The 23,751-nt window shown below is 34.8% G+C and overlaps 2 protein-coding genes and 1 pseudogene across 9 annotated transcripts in view; 2 read left to right on the forward strand and 1 right to left on the reverse strand.

Moving 5' to 3' along the window:
* Positions 1 to 23,751, forward strand: part of LOC100017234 (phospholipid-transporting ATPase ABCA3-like) — a 351,884-nt gene that overhangs the window by 45,604 nt on the left and 282,529 nt on the right. For all 8 annotated transcript variants that reach the window (XR_470380.3, XM_056805469.1, XM_016424232.2 and 5 more), the window contains 3 exons: positions 929 to 1,045; positions 1,436 to 1,556; positions 21,963 to 22,136. Coding sequence is in view for 7 of the 8 variants with exons in the window: in XM_056805469.1 (XP_056661447.1) it covers positions 929 to 1,045; positions 1,436 to 1,556; positions 21,963 to 22,136 (412 nt within the window). In the remaining variant the exon portion in view is untranslated. The remainder of the gene's footprint in view (positions 1 to 928; positions 1,046 to 1,435; positions 1,557 to 21,962; positions 22,137 to 23,751) is intronic.
* Positions 8,879 to 9,965, reverse strand: LOC100014462 (lymphokine-activated killer T-cell-originated protein kinase-like). The gene has a single exon (XM_016424235.2). It carries the CDS (start codon positions 9,848 to 9,850, stop codon positions 8,879 to 8,881), a length of 972 nt encoding a protein of 323 aa, XP_016279721.1. The 5' UTR covers positions 9,851 to 9,965.
* LOC130455512 (keratin, type I cytoskeletal 18-like) lies at positions 9,965 to 15,393 on the forward strand (annotated as a pseudogene).

The raw sequence follows: 23,751 nt of genomic DNA on the forward strand, positions 1-23,751 counted from the left end.
GCTTATCAGTTCCCTTCCTAAAATGTGGTGCCTACTACTTTTTTAGTGTGAGTTCATGTTAGAGCTCCATGATGGAGTTACAAAAGTCTACTGCTACTTCATGGTCCAGCTGATTTTAATTTCTTATAATTCTTCATACTTAGCATTCCATCTGCTGTTTTGGTGTCCAACTGGTAATGTCTCCCTGTCCAAATTATTTTGGAGAGACTTTGCATTTACATATACATAGACATACATACACATATATTTGTGTATATAATTCATATGCAATCTTATGTTTATGTTGTCTCCCTCAATAGAATGTGGGCTTTCAGTCAGAGATCATTTTATTTTTGTTATTGTATCCTCTAGCACTTAGAATAGTTCTTGGTACTTAGTAAGTGCTTAATAAAGGCTAATTGATTGATTGGATCTATATGTCTACAAATTATGTTCTAGCTAGGTTGTAGTGAATGATATATGCATGCCTTTAATATTTTCCATTTAGTTTTTAAAAGACTTAGATTATGCCATGGTATTTTTTTAAGTACTAGATTTGGATTTAGGGAGCCTGAATTCAATTACTGTTTCTGGTCCTCAGAATCTACATTACTTTGGAAAAACACCTTAATCTCTCTTTGGGCCTAAACTTAATCTGTAAAATGAGAATGTTGAATGAGATGAATTTTTATGTATTTACTATTTTCAAATCCTAATGATCCTTATTAGTATTTAATTTGTTTTGCAAAAACCAATGCTATATTTTCCCCTTTCTTGTCTCCATATACAGAAATATCCCACAGGTACTCAGAGTTGACTGAATATAAGTGAGAACCAAAAGAATAATCTGTCTAGTTTTTTAGTGTCTTAGCACTTTATTCTGGTGAGATTTTATTAATGGTTTGCTTATCAGGTTGAATAACATTAAATTTCATTTTTCCCCTGATAGGAGTATATGCGAATGATGGGACTCAACAACTGGCTACACTGGGTTACCTGGTTCCTTGTGTTTTTTATCTTTTTCTTCATTGCTGTCTTTTTCATCACTGTTCTTTTTTGTATCAAGGCAAGTGTTTAGTTTTTGTCCATTGTCTTGATCTATCTGTTGGGAGGGAAGTTTAATATATTTGATGTGGATACTGAGCTAAAGTTAATGGATGAATGAAAATCATTTTGTGATGACATCACAAGCTCTAAGAAAATCTTTGGTGTTTGTTCAGTTCTTTAAAACAGTCCCTTACAACTTATTAGAATCAGGGATATCTTTTACTCTTATTATAGATATGACCGGAGTCTAATTTTTTTAACTTAGTTTTAATTCCTGGATAGTGGTTATTAGTTGTAGTAGATGTGCTATATTTTGAAGAATAAGTTCTATTTTATATTCCATAGTTTCCTGACTTCCTATAACAATATTTAGTTGTGTGACCAAAATGTTTTAACTTATGTTTTATAGGTGAAAAATAATGTAGCTGTGCTTACCAAGAGTGACCCTGCTTTGTTGTTTTTCTTTCTGATGTGTTTTGCATCATCTTCCATTGCCTTTGGCTTCATGGTCAGCACATTCTTTGGTAAAGGTGAGTGTAGACATTTTTCTTTGTCAAACCATTAAGTAAAACAAAACAAAACAAAACAATTATAAACCAGGTACCATGGATGCCATGGGGAATATTTTTACTCAAATACTTGATTGCTTACTTTGTGACCCTGGGCAAGTAAATCACTTCAACTCTTGGTACTGTAGGCTATTTAACTATTTAAGTTTATTAAGTTTTAGAGCAGGTCTTGAGCTGTATTGGTAGACAGTCTCCCTGTCATGCATCCTATATCCCATTATAGTGAAGGAGAAGATGGGAGTTGGGGGCAGAGCCCTGCACTTGAACCTTACTCTTCATTGTAATTGGCTCGAAGAGGAAATGGCATACACACTCATTTGGGCATACAAATCTATATTGCCCTATAGACAAATAGAAGAATATGGGGATAAGAGATGGGAGAGAGGGTACTGATAGAAGGAAGGGAAGATTGGGAGAGGTGGTAATCAGAAGCAAAACACTTTTGAGTGGGCATAGAGTAGAGGAAGAGAGAGATAACGGTAAATGGGGGGAAAGTAGGATGGAAGGAAATAAACAATAATCATACCTGTGAATATGAATGGGATGAACTCACCCATAAAATGGAAGCAGACAGCAGAGTGGGTTAAAAACCAGATTCCTACAATAATTACAAGAAACACATTTGAAGCAGAGAGGCACGCACAGAGTAAGTAAAAGGTCTGGAGCAGAATCTTTTATGCTTTAGCTCAATTTTTTTTAAAGCAGACAAAGCAAAAGCAAAAATATATCTAATTAAAATAGATAAGCAGGAAAACTCCATCTTCCTAAAAGGTACCATGGATAGTGAAGTAATATCAATATTCTAAACATGTATTTCCTAAGTGGTATAGTAGCCATATTCTTAAAGTTAAATGAGTTATAGGAGGAAATAGTAAAACATTAATAGTGAGGGACCTAAACTTGCTCACATTAGAATTAGATAAGTCTAATCAAAAGAAGTTAAAGAAATTGGTAAAATTTTAGAAAAGTTAGATATGATAAGCATCTGAAGAAAAATGAATGAGAATAGAAAGGAATATACCTTTTTTCTAAATGGCAAATGGCACCTTCACAAAAATTGACTGTGTATAAAGTTATAAAAGTCTCACAACTAAATGAAGAGAAGTAGAAATACTAAATGCATCCTTTTCAGGCCATAATACAATTAAAATTACATTCAATAAAGGGTTGCAAAAATATAGATTAAAAATTAATTGGAAATTAAATCATTTAATCCTAAAGAAAGAATAGATCAAAGAATAAATTATAAAAACAATAATTTCATTAAAGAGAATGACAAAAATGAGGCAACATACATAAATTTATGGGGCACAATGAAAGCAGTACTTAGGTGAGAATTTATATTACTAACATATCTGTAAACTAGAGAAAGAGGAGATCAATGAATTGGGCATAAAATTAAAAAAAAAATGGAAAAGAACAAATTAAAAATCTTCAATTAAACTCCAAAATTGGAAATCTTGAAAAATCAGAGAGTAAGAAAATTGGAAGCAAGAAAGCCACTGAGCTAATAAATAAAATTAGAAGCTGTTTTTGTAAAAATAAAATAGATGTCATTGGCTTAACTTCATTTGAAAAAAAGAATAAAACCAAATTATCAAGATCAAAAATGAAAAGGGTGAATTTACCACCACTGAAAAAGATATTAGAACAATTATTAGAAGCTATTTTGCCCATTAAACCCATTAAACATAGAAATCTAAGTGAAATGGATGAATATTTATAAAAACTTAAATTGCCTAGATTAACAGGAAAGGACACAACTATTTAAATAACTCTGCTTTGGAAAAAGAAATTGAATAAGCCATTAATAAGCTCCCTAAGAAAAAATTTTCAGGACCAGATGGATTCATAAGCAGATTCCATCAAACATTTAAAGATAATTAATTCTAATACTATATAAACTATTCAGAAAAACAGTGAAAGAAGGAATCCTTCCGAATTTCTTCTATCACACAAATATGGTGCTGAAACCTAAACCAGAAAGAAAAACAAAACAAAACTATAGACTAATTTCCCTACTGAATATCAATGAAAAAAATTTAAATAAAATGCTAATAAGGAAATTAAGGCAATAATATGTCACCAAGATCATACATATGATCAGGTGATATTTATACCAGGAACGCAGGGCTTGTTCAATATTAGGAAAACTATTAGCATGGCCATATCAGTAACAAAACCAACAGAAATCATATGAGTATCTCATTAGATGCAGAGAAAGCTTTTGAAAAAATACAGTACCTGTTCTTATTAATAATACTAAAAGTATGGGAATAGAGCTTTCATTAAAATGGTAAGTGGTCTCTAACTAAAACCATCAATAAGCATTATCTGTAATGGGGACAAGCTAGAAGCCTTCCCAGTAAGATTAGGGATGAAACAAGGATGCTCATTATTACCACTAGGATTCAGAAATTGTACTAGAAATGCTAATTATAGCAATAAGAGAAGAAAAAGAAATTGAAGAAATTAAATAGTCATTCTTCACAGATGATATAATGGTATATTTAGAGAATTCTAGAGAATCAACTAAAAAATTAGTTAAAATAATTAACAACTTTAGCTATAAAGTTTGGGTATAAAATCAGCACACATAAATAAATCATCAGCATGTTTATATATGTCCAAAAAAACCAGAAGTAAAATGTAGAAAAAGAAATTCCATTTAAATTAATAGTATTTAATGAAAGTACTTGAGTCTACATGTCAAGGAAAACTTAGGAATTATATAAACTCAATTACAAAACACTTTTCACACACAATCAAATCTAAAGAATCAAAAAAGTATTAATTGCTCATGGGTAGACTGAGCCAATATAACACAAATGACAATTTCACCTAAATTAATCTACTTATTCAGTGTCATACCAGTCAAATTGGCAAAAAATATTTTATACAAATAAATAAAAACAATTCATCTGGAACAACAAAAGCTCAAGAATAAGAAGGGAATCAATGAAAAAAGAAAGTGAAAGAAGATATTCTAACAGTACTAGATCTCAAACTGTGTTACAAATCAGTAATCATTAGAACAGTCTGATACTGGCTAATGTGATGGAGCAGTGGAATAGATTTAGGTGTAGAATATCCTGTCATAGGTGGCCACAGAAATTTAGTGTTTGATAAACCAAAATATTCAAGGTTTTGGGACAAGAACTGACTATCTGACAAAAACTGTTAGGAAAATTGGAAAATGGTATGGTAGAAGCTGGGGATAGACCAATTTAAGTGTTAAAATTATGGTTGAGACTGAATGTAATAATTATATTTGGTCACCAAGGATTTTATTTATAAAATCCTAATGAAACACCCAAACTCAGCTGGAAATTTTATGGTGATTTAATTGATATAGTGGAGGAGATTTAAGAAGAAGGAAGAAGGAAGGGGCTAGTACCAGGCAGGAAGATTAGGAGATCAAGAAAGTAAGGTTTTGAGTGTGAAGGAGGGAAGACCTCCAAAGGGGCTCAGCTAAGATGTCCGAACCTGAATCAGCTCAAGGGCAAAACTCACCACCAGCATTCCAAGATGTCGAAATGCCTAGCACACTCTCAGCCAGAGTCACCTCTCTAGGGAAAGAGGAGGAGAGAGGAAGTGACATGCCTTATACAGACAGTTTTACATCACTTTCCTGCATCTCCTGTACCAATGATGACTTAGCTTGACTTGGGATAGCCCAGGGGTCTGTCCTTTTTTCTTTTTTTTCCTTTTTTTTTCACTTGTTTATTTGGGTATGTGAATTGGGATTTTAGTTTTACAAAATTACTCTATTACAAAAATGAAAAATACAGAAATAGTATTTGAGTGATAATACATGTATAACCCAGTGAAATTACTTGTCAACTCTGGGAGAGAGAAAACATGAATCATGTAACCATAGAAAAATATTTTTATAAAGGGGGACGTTAGATGGCTCAGTGGATTGAGAGTCAGGCCCAGATATGGGAGGTCCTACATTCAAATCTGGCCTCAGAAACTTCCCAGCTATGTGACCCTGGGCAAGTCACTTAACCCCCATTGCCTAGCCCGTACCACTCTTCAGTCTTAGAATCAATTTGAGATATATCCATTGTATTAAAGCCAACTTTAGACTCAAAATGGTATTTTACAGTATCATTTTTCAGATACTACTTCTCCATTGAGTCTCTCTCTGTATAATGTACACACCCACCCACAAAACACACACACACATATATCTCAGAGTATTATATGTGTGATTATAATACATATTTTTCTTAAGGAAATTTTATATCTCAATATATATACTTTATTTTTGTAGTCTATTAAATGACTGAAAAACCATTTCCTGGGAAGAAAGTACATCAATTGCTCTTCTAGAACACTAATAAATGAATGTAGCAATCTGGAAATTAATCATTGTAGTAATAGCAATTTTGGAGTCAAAAGAGAAGGTTATTAACTTCATTTCACAAATATGGAGTCCAACCAAGGTACATCTGGCACAAGGTTTCATCAGTTTCTTGAATGAGGTTGTACACATGTCCTGCAATAGATAGGAGTAGCCTTGTTACCCTATTCCTAGCTTTGATTACACCTTGTAGTAATTGCTCAATGTCAAGAACATGATGAGTCCTGGCCTTTTCATTGACAACTTCCCATTTCATTCAATGGTGCTTTTGAATTCCCTTTTACTGGTTTACTCCACTCCACAAGTGGATTATGAATAAAAGTCATTAAGACACTCATTAATACATAGTATTGATTCTAAGACAGAAGCTAAGGGTTTAAAAAAAAAGCAATTTATCTCCGTCTTATGATGTGAAAATCAAAAGAGCCACTCTTGTTAAGTATGAACCAGAGTTCTTAGTTTTTTCCATATGTTCCATGTGATTCCCAATTTGTTAAACTTCAAAAATGCAAAAGTCATATGCAGATGAACTTATGCCCTCTAGCCATTGTTGCCTCCATTGCTATTTCTGCCTTCAAAAAGGGCTGTACATTTAATTGAGGGATATAGCCTTCTCTTTCAGGGCCTCAGAGACATCTAAAGAAGTGTTTTCTTCAACTTGATTTATCAATTTCCTTACATAAATATTTTTCTTCCCTTTCTTGCCACAACCTGAAATTGCTCTATCCCTGAGTTTGCAAAGCCATGGCACAGGTGCCCTGGTGTGGGGGTGGGGAGGAATGCTCCATTCCCCCTCTCTACAGTGCTCAAGGACATTTTCACATGCTCCATCCTTCTGCCCAGCAATCGAATGCAAGCACTTCCTCCCTCTACTTTCTGGGGTAATAGTGGGGAGTTCAAAGTCAGCTTGAAAGTACCATTTGGGGACATGATTTCAAAAACATTCGCCAATGCTTCTCTATCCCAACTGCCATCCTTAAACGCCAAGTTCTCTTCCTTCATTAAAATCTTCCCTGATCTCTGCTGGTATCCATGACTCTTCTCAAGCCTCACACAGCACTATTTGTTGTTGGATTAACACTTATAATTACTATTACATATTGTTGTTGATGTCTTAGCCCTCCCTTTGTTTCCTTCTGCTCCTCTTCAGTTCCAGGTACCATTTTATCAATCAATTTCCCTGACTCTATGGTTCTTCTATGATCAAAGCTAAAACTTGGGTCCAACAGGGTTGATCCCGTAGGGCACAGAAGGGAGAGTGAATTATTCATGCAAACTTCCCAAAGGATTTGAGAAGACTACTTAGATAAAAGATGATTTTCTATCTTCACTTATTAAAAGCATACTACTATACATTTCTCCTTGTTTTGAGGTGGTAGGGGTGAGATTTTTGCTGAGACCTTCTATCACCTTTCTGCAAATCTTCCACAAACATACTTTAAGTCAACTGACTTTTATGTTGAACATTTCTCAATGTTTTTATTATTTTAACTCTATCTTTTTATGAACTATTCAGGCTATAATTCACCATATATGAAAAAGAAAGAATCATATATATATATATATATATATACCTTAAAGTCTTCAAGTTATAATTTAATCAATTATAAACAAAAATATATGTGACATATAAAAAGCTCATGTATGAATCCAAAGGGAGAGCTGTAGTGCTCAGTGAAACAAGAAATGCCTAGTTTTGAAAAACAATCCTGGGAGAAATAGCCAGGATACTGTTGTTGTTTTTTTAATATGATTTCTGTACTCCATTGCTTACATTCCATCACCACATCAAGCAAAGATAAATAAAAGATTAAAAATCCTCAAATAGGAAAACTTTCTTGAACCAAGATATTTTCTAACCCTAAATTCTACCAACCTCTTAAAAATGAGTTTCATAAGAAAATAACTATTATGGGTGCTGAAAATTGCCATTTTGCCTAAAGTAATTTTAAAAACAAAGGCTAAAAAGAAATGATAACTGAAGGGATATCCATCAATTAGGGAATTGCTGAACAAGTTGTGGTATATGCTTATGATGGAATACCATTGTGCCATAAGAAATGACCAACAAGTTGATTACAAAAAACCTGGAAATACTTATATGAAGTGATACAAAGTAAAGTGAGCAGAACCATAAGAATTAGTAAATTGTAATAACAATGTCTGATGACCAACTGTGAATGGCATAATTATTATCAATGAGGCAAGAATCCTAGACAACTTATCACAAAAGAGACTCATCACAGTAAAAAATCTATCCACTGCCATAGAAGGAGCAGATAGAGTTTGAATGCAAATTCAGACATACCATTCTTTTCTTTATTTCCTTCATGAATTTTTATCTAGTGTAAGCAAGATTTGTCTCTTCTTTCACATGATGAAAATAGAAATATGTATTATTATATGATAATATATGTACAATATACATTTTATCTACCTTCTCAGGGAGAAGACAAGGGTGAGAGAAGGAAGAGAATATGAATTGCAAAATACAGGAAAATTAATATTCAGAAATTGTATTCATATGTAATCTAGGGAAAAATTTATTTAGAAAAAAAGAAAACTAAGACTAAAGCTCTTTATTGGCAGTTTTTTAAGTTTGCAAAGCAACTCTCCAGGAGCACTTAAGTATGAGGGTCACATGGAATATAATGAAGACCCACTGAAGGCAATACATCCAAAAGGCAGGCATCATAAGTAAAAAATGAACACGAGTATTAGAAATTCTAAAGCAGTTTCTAAGGAAGCTCATAATTTCTTAGATTATTTTAGGAAATCCTAATTAGTAAAAGACTGGTATAATAGCCTTCAGCCTGTTATACAAACATGATCATTGGTATATAATGATCTTTAATAAGGTAATAATTCATCAGTCAATCACAATATTAAAAAAAAAACAAATCTTCAGTAATCATTACATATTTATTTCCAAAGCTTCAACTATGTATGCAGCTGAGGGACGGTCTTTAGGATTCTCATTAGTGCAAATAGAAAACAGTTCAATTACTTTTTGATATGATTCATCCAATTCTTCCATATTAATGGCTGGCCTTGTTCCCAGTGCTTCATAGTATGCTTCATCATCAAACATGCTCTCATCAAAAATTTTGTCTTCATCATCCTCATCCTCTGGAAGATTAACATGTGGAATGGTTAGGGTCAACATCTCCCAAAGAGTTAGGCCAAAGGCAAATATGTCAGCTTTATCAGTAATGATACCACATTCTTCCAGAGCTTCCTTTGGTTTCCAGGGTTCTGTGCTAATGTAATGCGCCTCAGGGTCACTCACAGTCATATTTTCATCCAGTGGCAGTGAGACTCCTACGTCACAGATTTTAATTGCTTCAAAATCACCTTTAATTACGACATTTGAAGACTTTATATCTCCATGTAGGAGCTTCTTTTCTTGGTGCAGATACTTTAACCCCCTTGCCATGTGCAAAGCAACCTTCAAAATTATAGCAGCTGGGAAAGGAGAATGGCAGTTGGTATTTCTTTCCTCAATTAAGTCATTGAGAGACTTTTCTCCTCCATACTCCATAGCACGACACATACTTCCATCCTGGGCTGGAGCAAATGCCTGATAACCTACAATGTTTGGATGCTGAAGGTCTTTCAAAATCTTAGCTTCATCATTTAGTCTCTTTTGATATATACTTTGATAATGATCATTACATTTGGAATTAATCTTTTTCACTGCCCAAGGAGAACGAGACAAGCCTTTGGGAGACTTTTTCATAAGGTAAACATTTACTCCAGTGCCATAGCCAAGCTTTTTCATAAATGGAGAAGCTGGAATAGCTACAGATGATGGAGTTAAGCATGATGAAGATTTCTTCTTCTCAGGTAATTTGCTAGGTGTCTTGAAGGGATTTGGTCCTTCCATTATTTAAAAAACAAAACAAAACAAAACACAGCACACCCTAGGTTTTGAACAGGAACAAGTCTGCGGAAGTGTCGGAACAATCCTCCCTGGCTACCGCAGTCAACTACAGCTGTTGAGATTCCTGTCCTTTTTTTGCATGTCTGTTGAAGGCCATTTCCTTAAATAATTAAATCTTGAGTTTGATGCAGATCTTCCAAATCTTGTTAAACTAAGAAGGGAGCAGAAATGTAGAGTTTCCAAGACCTGATTCTGTTATTCCAAGTATCTCCATTGTTACTGATCAGGAAATAGCTAAATCAGATCTTCTAAAGAATGGTCTGATTAGGGTGGAATAGTTTTAAAATTCACACCAATATCCTTCACTGTATACCAAGATAAGGTCAACATGGGTACATAATTTAGACATAGAATTTTATACTATAAGCAAATTAGGGAAGTATAGAATAGTTTACTTGTCAGATCTATGGTAAAGGGAAGGATTTATGACTTAAGAGATAGAGGGCATTATCAGATACAAAATGGATCATTTTGATTATATTATATTTAAAAGGTTTTGTACAAAGAAAACCAATGCAACCAAGATTAGAAGGAAAATAGACAGTGGGGGTAGGGGGCTGGAAATTTTATAGCAGATATCTCTGATAAAGGTCTCATTGCTTAAATATATAAGAAACTAAGTCAAATTTATGAAAAATATTAGTCATTTTCCAACTGATGAAGAGACAGGATTTGACAATTTACTGGATGTGTGAGGGTATGGGGTCAGAAACCCCAATATTTTGAACCTGGATTACCAGAAGAAGGGTAGTGCCTTTAGCAGAAATAAGGAAGTTCATAAGAGGAACAAGTTGGTGGCTTAATACTTTTTGGACATATTGAATTTGAGATGCCCCTGGGACATTCAGTTTGAAATATGCAATAATCAAGTAGTGATATGAAAGTGGAGCTCAGATGATAGTCTGGGGCTGGATATATAGATTTGTGAGTCATTTGTATAGAAGTAATACTTAAACCTATAGGTGACAAATTCACTAAGAGAGTACAGAGGCCCAGAGCAGAGCTTTAGAGTACTCCCAGTTAGGCAACATGTCAAGAATGAAAGAGGGGCTTAGGTGGCACAGTGGATAGAGTGCCAGGCTTGAAGTCATGTAAATCTAAATTCAAATATAAAAGACATTATTAGCTGTGTAGTCCTGGGCAAGTCATTTAACCCTGTTTACCTCAATTTCCTCATCAGTAAAATGAGCCGGAGAAGGAAACAGCAACAAAAACCACTCTAGTATATTTGCCAACAAAACTCTAAAATCACCCTTCATCCACTTGTCTAACTATTTGGACAGCATCCTGTTCTTTTCAGCGTACATGAGCTTCACTATCTGTTTTTCCACTTTCACCACTAGGAGCCCAGCTACAATCTGGCTGGCCCAGCAGTAATACCAGCATTTATGTCAGTGCTGGTGGTTTTGGCTCCCAAATCGCCATGGCCTGATCCACCAGCTTCCATGGGATTAGGGATCTTGGGTATGAAGAAGAGACTGGCTGGGATTGGAGGGAGGGTGTGAAGATACAGGGGGAGGAGATCATGCAGTACTACCACCTTGCCTCCTCTCTGGATCATTTGCAAAGCTTAGAGACTGAGAATTGCAAAATTGAAGGGGAAATCAGGGAGCATATGGAACTCAAACCAGAGAATGGGGTTACACTTTCAAGACCCTTGTGGAGCTACAGGCATAGATCTCTGCACTCAGTGGACAATGCCAGAATCATCCTACATATTGATAATGCCCATCTGGCTGCTGATGACTTCACAGCAAAGTATGAAGCAGAGCTAGCCATGAGACAGTTTGTAGAAAGCGATATTCATGGCCTTTGGAAGATCATTGGTAACACCAATATAACCAGGTTGCAATTGGAGACTGACATTGAAATTCTGAAGGAAGAATTGTTCTTCATGAAGAAGACACATGAAAAGAGGCAAATTCTCTAAAAGCCAAAATTTCAAAATCTGGACCGACTGTGGAAGTAGACTCTCCCAAGTCTCAAGACTTGAGCAAGGTCATATCTGATATCCAAGCCCAGAATGCTCTGGCTCAGAAAAACAGACAAGAGCTTGATAAGTATTGACTTAGCAGATTGAGGAGAGCACTGTGGTGATCAATAAAAGACTTGAGGAGGTGGAAGCTGCTTGAAACACTGTCACTGAGCTGAAATATATGATCCTAGACCCCCTCTGTAATCTAAAAACCAGCTTGGAGGAGAGCCTGAGGTGGAGACCTTCAGTGCTGTACAGATGGAGTGGATCAGTACAGCCCTCATATCCCTTGAGGCAGATATGGGGGCAGACTCACACAGAGGGGCAATACCAGGCACAGAAATATGAGGCCCTGCTCAACACCGAGGACAGACTGGAAGTGGAGATAAAACACCTATCAACAGCTGGAGAATGGGGAGGACTTCAATCTTGTGCATGCCTTGGATGATGGCAGCCACTCCTTGCAGAGTATCTATAAGATCAGTACCTAGAGGACTGTGAATGGCAAAGTGGTGGCAGAGACCAATGACACCAAAGACCTGTGGTGTTACTATAAGCCTAATACCACATATAGATTATATATATAATCTATGTAAACTGAGGACCTGGACCAAAGCAAGAAGTTAATAAAGGTCTATGGTTGCCTGGGGGAAAAAATTCTTAAATGGGATCACAAAGAAGTGACCACAACTGAAAATGATTGAACATATTCAAAGATCTAGGAAAGGAGTTTTAGAACAATCAGACAGGTAGAAAGATAATCAAGAGATAGTAATATGAAAACCCAGAGTGGAGAGAGTATGGTCAATAATGTCAAAAAACAGCAGAGATATCAAGACGGTTGAGGACTGAGAAACAATAGACATATATTTTTCTAAGTGTGTGAAAAAACAATTTTAACATTCATTTTTAAAATTTCTGAGTTCCAAATTCTTCCCTTCCCTTCTTCCCCTTTCTCCTCCCTAAGACAGCATGCAATTTGATATAGATTTACTTGTATAGTCACACAAAACTTTATATTTCCATGTTAGTCATGTTGTGAAAGAGAATACATTAAAAAACATCAATAAAGATAAAGTAAAAAAGTATCCTTCAACCTGTATTCAGACTCCATCAGTTCTTTCTCTGAAGGTAGATAGCAATTTTTATCATAAGTCCTTTGGAATTGTCTTGGATCTTTGTATTGCTAAGAATAGCCAAGTTATTCACAGTTGATTATAATGCAATATTGTTATTACTGCCAGTACTGACAGATGGAGGTCCAACCAAGAGACTAATGAGACAAGAGTAAGGTGGTAGAGCAAAGCATTAATGGAGGGAAGGAGAAGGAAGAGTCCCATGGAGTGGGGAAAGGAGTAGCAAGAGAGAGCCCTATGCCAAAAGAATTGACTATGGAGCCCCATCTGAGTGGGGGAATATTGAGATCTTATAGTATTAGGGGGTGAGATGTTGTTGGCAACTATCAATCATGGCAACAGTTGTGTGTTGGCTTGTTGCCTAGGCGGGGTCTTTTTTTTTTTCCTGCTTGCCTAGTTAGGTTCTGTTTGTTTCCTATTTCTTAGGGTCTCCAGGTTTTTCAATTACTTTGTACAATGTTCTCCTAGTTCTGCTCACATGTAAATAAGTTTAAATCCTGCAAGGCAACTGTTAGGATAGAGAAAATTGTGGATTAGAAACTAAATATCTTGAGAAAGGGAGAAGGATCCGGGAGCTGGGATTTAACTGCCACCAGATTGCAGTTAGGATGATCTATCTGGATAGAGGGATCCCTGCAGTGGATGCAGGGAAAGGGGTCAGAAGTAGCAATGAGTCAAGAAACATATCTGTTCCTTGCTCCTGACATAGAGTATTGGGAGGACATGATAGAAGATGCACCCAGTACTTGAGAGGATTACCATGTATACATTGTCTTCTGGGAGTCAAGTTTTGGTGAGTATAGGAAGTGGTAGAGATATAATATGAAGGCAGCTTATTAACAAAATATTTGTTAACTTGACACAGTGTCAAGTTAAGTGAGCATTTATATTCATTGCCACTGTCTGCCAGGAACTGGACTAAGCACTATGGAGACAGGGAAAAGGCAAACACCCAACACCCCCACGCCCCCCTCCCCCCAAAATTCCCTCAAACCAATCCCTGCTCTCAAGGAGCTCACAGTCTAATGGGGAAGACAGTAGGCAACCAAATGTACAAACAAGATTTGTACATGATAAATTGGAGATTATCACGGAAGGAAGTCACTAGTTTGAAAGGGAAAGGCTTCTTATAGAAGGTGGGATTTTAGCTGGGACTAGAAGAAAGCCAAGGAAGCTAGGAGGTAGAGATGAAAAAAAAGAGCATTTCTGACACGGGAGATAGCCCGTGAAAATGCTTAGAATTGGAATATGGAATGTCTTGTGTCAGGAACAGCAAGAAGGCCAGTGTCACTAGATTGAAGAGTATGTAGAGGGGAGTAAATAAGTGATTCCAGCAGAATTTTTTAAATCTACTTCAGATAGAAATGATAATAATAATTCACATTTACAGAGCTGAGGTTTTCACAATACTTTCCAAAGAAAAGCCTAATAAAGGATGTATTGTAGTAATGATGTATATCAAGAAACTGAGTCTCTCAGAGAGTTTAAGTAACTTCTCTATAGTCATGCAGAGGCTAAATGTCAGAGAGCTAGTGTTTGAATTTAGGTCCTTTGTCTTCAAATCCAATGATCTTTCAAATTTCAAATCATTATGAAATCTTTGTTATTTTATATGTAGAGAGAGATTACCACTTTAAAATAAAGTTCTTTTTCTGGAAAATTGTACCTTAAACATCCTTGCTTTAAAAAAATTTTTTTTAAACTATTAGACTGGACATATCTAGATCCAGGACATTTATTTCCTTTCCCTCAGGATCTGTCCTGAACATCTTCCTTTATTCCTGCTACCCCTAAAACTTACTCTAAAGAACTCCATGCAAATCTAAAAGATGAGCAACTTTCAGAGCTCTCTTCCAGGAAATTTATATAATGCTTTCCAAGCAATTTTTTTCCTCTGAAAACAAAAACAAAAACAACTCCTCCTATGACATATACTGGGAATATATTCAGTACACCAGCCTTGCCTAAATTCATGATCTCTGGCTGCAAACATATGTAAATATAGGTTACTTAGTGTAGGTAGGCTTAGTAAGCAGGACTGCAAAAAAAAATGTATCTCTTGTCCTAAAGCCCTCTGCCTTCATATTACATTAAGTAGTGTCAATCACAAATGTCCCAAGTTGTACAGTGCTACTCAATGTGAATACTATATGAATGAGGAAAGAATTAGAACAAATCATTGATTAGACACTCTTGAGGTAAAACACATGTGAATATTTTCTTCATGTTTCTCAAACACTTTCACAGAAACAAAACCAGTGGAATCCTAGTAGAAATTAATTTTAAATCTTGCTCATTTGATGGTATGAAATAAAATAAAGCTGAAGTTTTAAGAAATTCTTTTTGCATACTATTTCAGATATAATTATTAAAATCAACATAATATGGCAAATTGTACATATTTGTTACCAGTAAGTTGCATAATTTGAAATTATATTAGATGCAGTAATTTACTTTGTAAGATAGTTCACTACAATTTTGATTTTCCACTTTACTTACCTAATTCAGTATTTTGTGGGATCATTTCACTTCACATTTTTGGTATAAAATTTAAGTTTTCCTTTATAATGTATTTTTAGTTTGTAAATATCTGTGGTTTTGTAGCACCTTAAAAATGGTCAACTCAATATAGACATCAAGTTCTATATAAATAAACCAACGAAGGAGATAGTTATATTTTTGTTTATTCTGTATTTGAGATTTGGTACTCAAATTAGTTTCATGGATTTCTGTTGCATCTTCATTATTTATTTGGCAAAAAAGACTTTTTATTTATGTCTCTTGAAACTTTATGATTTTATCAATTACTCCCAAATAAAGATTTATAGTAAAGATTTATACTAAAAGTGTGTTGTGAATATATATATAACAACTATAAGATAAAAACATTGAATGATTACTTTATGCATATTCTGAGACAAACTATCAAAAATTATACAATGAGCATATTCACTAATTCTAGACTCTTAAAATACAATGTTTTAGTCTAATGAGCCATCTTGTTCAGTATGTACATTTGGCATGACTGACACAGCATGGTGGATCAAGTTTTCTGGCATCATTTTTTCCTTCACAGAACTGCTTCATAGAACTCCAACTTTCTATGAAGCACAATTTCAAAAGTATTATCTGAAGTAGGTAAATATTCCCTTTACATTCCTGTATAATTCTTCTGTCTGCTTTCTTCATGGCTAATACAAATGTTGGATGGCACAGTGGATAGAATGCCAGGCCTGAATTCAGGAAAATTCATATTTCTGAGTTCAGATCTGACCTCAAGACACTTACTAGCTATGTGATCCTGGACAAGACATTTAACCCTGTTTCCCTCAGTTTCTCCATTTGTCAGATGATCTGGAGGAGGAAATGGCAAACCACTTAAAAATATTTGCCAAGAAAACCTCAAATGGGGTCATATAGAATTGGACATTACTGAACAACAAAAACAACAACAAAAAAACAGCTATTAATTTGATACCTTTGTTTTTTAATAATGTTTTGTTTTTTCCCCTATTAACTGAAAAAATAATTTTTTAACATTAAGTTTTGAATTCCAAATTCTCTCTCTTCTTCTGACTCTCTTCCACTCATTTCTTCCCTGCTGTTTAGCCTTCCTGAGATGGGAAGCAAGCTCAAATAAGTTTTACATGTGTAATCATGAAAAATATTTTCTCATATTAGTTATTTTGTGGAAGTGATCTTAAAGAGATCTGAAAACTGCCTATTCATAGCCTTTGGCCATTTATTAGGAAAAAACAACTTTTATTTTTAGAAATTTGACTTAGTTCTCTATATATTTGAAAAAAATTATCAAAGATTCTTATTGCAAAAATTTTCCCCCAGTTTTCAGCTTTCTTTCTAATCTTGGTTGCATGTTTTTGTTTGTATAAAAGCTTTTAAATGTAATATAATCAAAATTATCCACTTTACATTTTATAATGCTCTCTATCTCTTGTTTGGCCCCAAATTCTTCTATTGATTTAGCAGACAGATTATTTTATGTTCTTCTGATTTGTTTATAGCATCACTCTTTATGTCTAAATCATATGTAGACTACTCCATGTTTCCCTACTTTGTTTACAATATCACCCTTTGTGTTGCATGGTATACAGTGTGAGATGTTGGTATACATTACTTGATATACTTATCTTGGTATACAGTGTGAGATGTTGGCCAATTCCCAGGTTCTGCCATACCATTTTCCAGTTTTCCCAACATTTTTGTCAAATTGTGAGTTCTTGTCCCAACAGCTTAGATCTTTTGATTTATCAAACAGTAAATTATTATGGCCATTTATTACTAGGTTTTGTGTACATTATCTATTTCTCTTATTCACAATTCTATTAACTAGTACCAGGTTATTCTGATGAGTACTGCTTTGTAATACAATTTGAGATCTGGTGTTGCTAAGTACCTTCTTTTACTTTTTTTTATTGATTCCCTTGATATTTTTGACCTTTTGTTCTTCTAGAGCAGCATAGATTTTTTGAATTATTTATCTAATAATGGCTAGGGTTTGAAGGTGATTGGCTGAAAAGATATATATACCATCTCTTTGGACCCCTCAACGGTGTAGTGCAACAAAAATTCCTTCCATCAAACATCCCTGGGGATATGATTTTTCCCATTCCCAAGATTGCTTTCTACAGGGTAGGGTAAGGAAATGATGAGAAAGGGATGAGAAACTTTTAAATCTGTGCAGGAAGGACAAAAGGGCTCCCTATATAATTATCTCTGAGGGAAGTGACTCCAACTCCTTATTTACCAAGCCTCTTTTCTTGTACAACTTCTATTCAGCTCAATTGTACCCAGCTTGCGTTGTGGAAAGTTGTCATCTTTATCATTAATATTTCTTTGGTTCCTTTCTAGTTCCAAGTCAGAGAAATATACCAGCAGTATGGAGAGACAATTCTCTTTTCCATCCTCGGAGTTATCATGAAGGCACACATTCTTTGTTTGAGGACACAAAAATGGAATTATAGAGAAACTAGTTTCCTTTTAAGAACAATTAACCAGTTGTAGAAAACACATTGACTATTTGAAGGAAACCAGAAATGGGAAGTAGGTTCAGTGAGAAAGATAGTGAGAAGTGTGAGAGTGGGGTCAGTTTCTCTTTTCTGATTCATGGTAGATAGACACCAGTTCCAGCCTATACTTATTAGTAACTTTCTAGCAATTACATAGCTATAGCACTATGAAGAAGAGGCTGCTCTCTCTCCCTCTCCATTTACACACCACAGTCCCTCTCCCTGTGTGAACTCTTCACCTGTTGTCTTCAATTAGATTTTGCCTTGCCCTTCCTTCAGAATGAGAGTAGGGGTCTTTTCTCAAGATAGTCACAACCTGTTGTGCCTCTTGGATGGGAATACAATGATGATTTCTGTCCTGTCCTACAGAATCCAACCCAGCTGTATTCCCTTGGGTAAAAGGTATCTGGATAGAACCTCTATTTTCCCCCCAGGCTCAGAAGCTTTGCATCCCTTCAAAATTAAGTATAGTACACTTTTGCAATCATACATCACATTGTCAAAATAAAATCAGAATTTAATAGACCAAAGATGATTAACCCAACAACTCGGGAAGTCAACTCGGGGAGCTTTTCACAGCAGACACCCCAGCAGAACATGTAATGGACATACTACAGTATAAAGCATTGCTTGAGAGACCACTAGAGTGACTTTAGGTCTGAGTTACATGCAGTACATATATACATGTCACAGTAGTACATACATTTTCAAAGAAAATGAGCAATGTGCCTAATCGTAAAGCAATAATAATATCCAGAATAACAAAATATCTAAAGCAAAAACAAGCAATGAAATTATGTATAATTAACAGACTAATGTTGCTATCCTATGCATGAGAACAACACATAAGCAAATAAGCATGAATAATAAAGTAATGACAGTAGTATACCAGAAGTATGCAGTACTTAACATGTGTATCAATGAATATGTGCATTTTAGAGAAGTCACACATTGCATGAATAAATATTAGCATTATTGTCTCACTACATGGGTAGCCATTTATTCGATTTCCCTTATAATATATTAAGTTAGTTTCATCACTAGTCAAATAGTCCTAACTCTCCTGGGACCTGACCTATTGAGTAAGTTCAAGATATAGGTTGGTCATGCTCTCACTTACATTCAAATTCTGCCTCAGACCTGTGTGACCCTAGGCAAGCCACTTAACCATTCTATATCTCTAATTCTTCATCTATAAAATGAAGTTATGAAGTTCCTTCCACTCTAAATCCATGATCCTATGAAATCCACATTTAAAATACAGGAGAATAAAGATGAATCAATAAAGGTGCCTGAGAAGAAACCATAAAAATAAGACCAGAAGAATATAATATCATAGAACTCAAAAGAGGAGAGAGTGCTAAGAAAGAAGAGTTGGTTAATAGTCCCAAATGCTATAGAAAATCAAGAGATTATGACTTATAAAAAGCTATACAACAGATGGTTCTCAAAAGAATTAAAATTATTAATAACTACATAAAACAATGCTCCATATTACTAATAATTAGAGAAATGAAATTAAAACAATCCTGAGATTTTGAGGGTTGTGGAATAATACTAATAATACATGTTTGTGGAAATAGTGGCTACTGTTTTGGAAAGTAATTTAGAATTATGCAAATAAAAAGTCTAAAATATTTGTACTAGAGACTCTACTACTAGTCTTATGCCTCAAGCCATCAATTAGAGGAAAGGTACCTTATGCTGCAAAATACTGAGAGTAGCATTTTTTTTGTGATAGCTAAGAGTTAAGAGCAAAGTATATGCCCATTAAATGGGGAATGTTTAAACAAATTATGGTACATGAATGGAACGGAATATTATTGTTTTATAAAAAATTATGTTTGTGAAGAACACAGAGAAGCTTGGAAAGATCTATATAAGCTGATTGATGCAGAGTGAAGCAAGCAGAGCCAAAAAAATAACAAAATAAATGTAATGATTAACTACACACCAAAAAAGTCAAAAGTAAATGTAACGAAATTATAAAGATCAAATAGGACTTGAATGAAGAAATATGAGAAGACACTCACCAAGACATCACACTGTGGAAGTAGAAGGCCACCAGTGTTGAAAACATTGCACATGTTTTCAGATCTTTTCAATATATGGATAAGTTGTGCTAAACTTTTTTCTTTTCTAAAAATGTTGTTATTTGGAATGGCTCTCCCACAAAGGGAGAGAGAGGATATGTGGTATAACTGTGATGATATAAGAAATGGTAAATAGCAATAAAATCCTTTTTTAAAGCTAATAAATTTGGTAATTAAGAAGTCACAGTTGGTCCAAGAGTAGGGAAATGATTAGATATATTGTGCTTTTTTAAATGTAATTACACTGTGGTGTAATTAAGATTCACGGATATGAGAAATACAATGAAATCTTGAAGAGGCCTTATTAAAAAATGCAAATAGAAAAATCAAAAACAGAAAAGAGTATATATTTACTATGAGCATATTTTTAAAAAAGTGATAACAGACATAGAACATCATAGTTATTTGGAATCACAGAAAAGTTAAGCTATGTTAAATTCATTTAAGTGTAAAGAGTTGGGAACAAATTTGGCTGGTTGTATTGGTGTTCAGTATTAAGTTTTAATTATTTAAAAAAAAAATAGATCAAGAGTCAGTGTACCTGGATTTGATTCCTAACTGCCAAAATGAGCTATGTGACCATGGGCAAAGCTCTTGAGCTACTGTCTTTTCTTTCATAAAATGAGAACAATAGTACAGTTATCTCTTCCACATCCAGGGATTAGGGGCATGGTACCCCTGTGAAAAAAACTTTGACCCTTTGGACCAGTGAAGAAGTTTGAATTTTTTGGTGTTCTTTTCTGAAGTATTTATTGTACCTCATGTAAAATCTGGCTTAAGTATCTGGTCATAGGTTATATGTAAGTCAATGTTAAGATTTCTCTACATTTTCCAGCCCTTGTATTATTTTTGTCTTTTGTGTTATTTTTGGAACCTTTGACTTTTTATTTATTTTTATTTTAAGAAGAAATTATGTATATTTTTGGTATTAAAAGATTAAATATGTTGATATAGAATACATATATTTTATGTATTTCTAAGTTTCTAAACTTTTTTTCTGTGTGGCCTTTGCATTATTGTCTGTGGCTTCCACAAAACTCTCCACCAATTCCCATTTAAGTTCTTATACCAATTCATGATATATCAAAACTATGATGAGGAAAAATGAAATGTGGAAAGGATACCTCTATTTGTTTTCTTTACCTGGCACGACCTTTTTGAGAATTATGTGAGATCCCTTGTAAACTATAAAGTGCTACAAAAACTGCAGTGGGGAGGGAAGAGGTCATTGATGATTTTAGAAAATAGGGGGCAATAGGGCAATAGAAACAGAGATTATATTGTTTCAGTTGGAGGAATGGTAGTGAATAAGTGATGTCATACAGTGTAGACTAAATATTTGGCAATATGGGAAGGTGGAGATTTAAGGTGATAACTTGAGAGGAGTTAGGGATGATGGAAAGTTTGGGTTTTTTTGGAACAGATGATCTAAGCAAGTTTGTTAGGAGAAGAGAAAGATACTCTTAAAACTGGTGGGATTAGAGATGAGACCAAAGATATGATAGGTAGTGCAGGGTCCTTTTACACTATCAATAAGTCAAGTCATCTAAGCAAATGAATAGTCTAATGGTAATGTAAAGGGAATAGTAAGTTTCTTAAATTGGTTAAGCTTTTTTCAAATTCCACTAATTATATATCATTGATGCACTAAAAAGAAATTTTGTAAACTTATTAAAACAGAAACATCAAGATCTTCCTCTATTTACTGATATTTTTTCACCTATTATATAGTCTTCATTTTAAATATATATACACCCAAAGAATTTTTTTCTGTTCATTTGATGTTACTTAAGTTGTTTCTTTTTATTTCTTCTGAATCTCCAGCCAATTTAGCAGCTGCCACAGGAGGCTTCCTCTACTTTATTGCATACATCCCATACTTCTTTATAGAACCTCGATATAACCGATTGTCTTATAGCCAGAAGGTATCATCTTGTCTCCTATCAAATGTTGCAATGGCATTAGGAATTCTGCTCATAGTCAAATTTGAAGGGAAAGGTAAGCATTGACCTTCACAAATTTATTTTATTTTTGATGATTTGATACCTAACCACAGCTAGGGAATTATAGGATGTGCTGTCCTGCAGTTTATTTAGAATTCTTAATTACCTTGGCACTGCTGTTTCACAGTATCATTCAGTATTTATAATTAATTTTGAAAACATTTGGGGCAACAATTAATATGCAAGTGGAAATACACACACACACACACACACATATATATATAATTATATATCATTATCAAAGGGAACCTGACACAGAACTGAATTTCTGTAGTTTCTATGCATGATAGATGCTGGAGCAGTTAAGATTTTGGCTTTTGATAACCTACAGAATAGTTGATAATACAGTGATGTAAAGGTAAATGAAATTGTTTGGGAGTAATTCCTTCACCTGGAATTGGGAAATAATTGTTTTTGTGTAAAATGATTAGCACTTTGATTAATTTGTTCAAGAATCAGTGTGAGGTCAAAAGTTGAAATACTGGGGCATGGAACCAAGATGGCAGCAGAGTAGCAGGGAAATCCTGAAACTGCTCTGAATATCCTTCCAAACTAAAAAGCACCTCAGAAGGGCAGAAAACAAATCAGGATGAGCAAGGAGGAATCTCCCACTAAACACAACATGAAAGGTTCGCAAAGAAAGTAGATTTCCATGATATAAGGGGGGGGGGGGGGAATGCACAAGGAAAATCTCAGGCTGACCACACACCCCCAACCTACTGTTCCAGACACAGAGCCAGGACCTGGGCAACCTCAGGATTCAGGCAGGGGTAGGAGGGACTGTGGTAACAAAAAAGCATCACAGACCTACATCTGGAGGCTCCAGGCCCTGGCAGTGAGATTCAGAGCTTAATAGCACTTGGGTCTCCACATCAGTGGTAATGGCAGTGATAGTGAAGATAGCCTCAGGGAAAAACACTGTGAAGCATGCTATATCACCAAAAAACACTACAGACCTACCATTGGAAATCCTGTGAGCCAGAAGCTAAGATAGAAATGACCAACAACCTGCAGGACTCTCAGCCCTCAAGTGGGAAAATGAGTAAGCAGCAGCTAAGAAAGCTCTTGGCCCTGGAAAATTTCTATGAAAAAAAAGAGCAGAAAACAGAAGCAAACAGGAGAGGGTGAGATTGGGCAAGTAGAAGCTAATGATTTCATAAGACATCAAGCAATAATAAAACAAAATCAAAAGAATGAAAAAATAGAAGAAAATATGTAATGTCTCATTGAAAAAAAAAATAGTGACCTAGAAAATAGACTCAGGAGAGACAATTTGAGAATTATTGGAATACCAGAAAGACATGACCAAAAACAAAAGCCTAAACATATTACAAGAAATTATCTAAGAATACTGCCTTGCTATTCTTGAACAAGAGGGTAAAATACAGATTGAAAGAATCTACAGATCGCCTCCTACAATAAATCCCCAAATGACAACTCCAAGGAATGTTATAGCCAAGTTCAAGAGCTTCCATGTCAAGGAGAAAATACTGCAAGCAGCCAGAAAGAAACAATTCAGATATCATGGAACCCCAGTCAGGGTTCTGGCACAGAATCTGGCAGCTTCCACACTGAAGGACCAGAAGGCTTAGAATATAATATTCTGGAAT

This window comes from Monodelphis domestica, chromosome 7 (assembly GCF_027887165.1).
Source record: "Monodelphis domestica isolate mMonDom1 chromosome 7, mMonDom1.pri, whole genome shotgun sequence".
In the NCBI taxonomy this organism is placed as follows: domain Eukaryota; kingdom Metazoa; phylum Chordata; class Mammalia; order Didelphimorphia; family Didelphidae; genus Monodelphis; species Monodelphis domestica.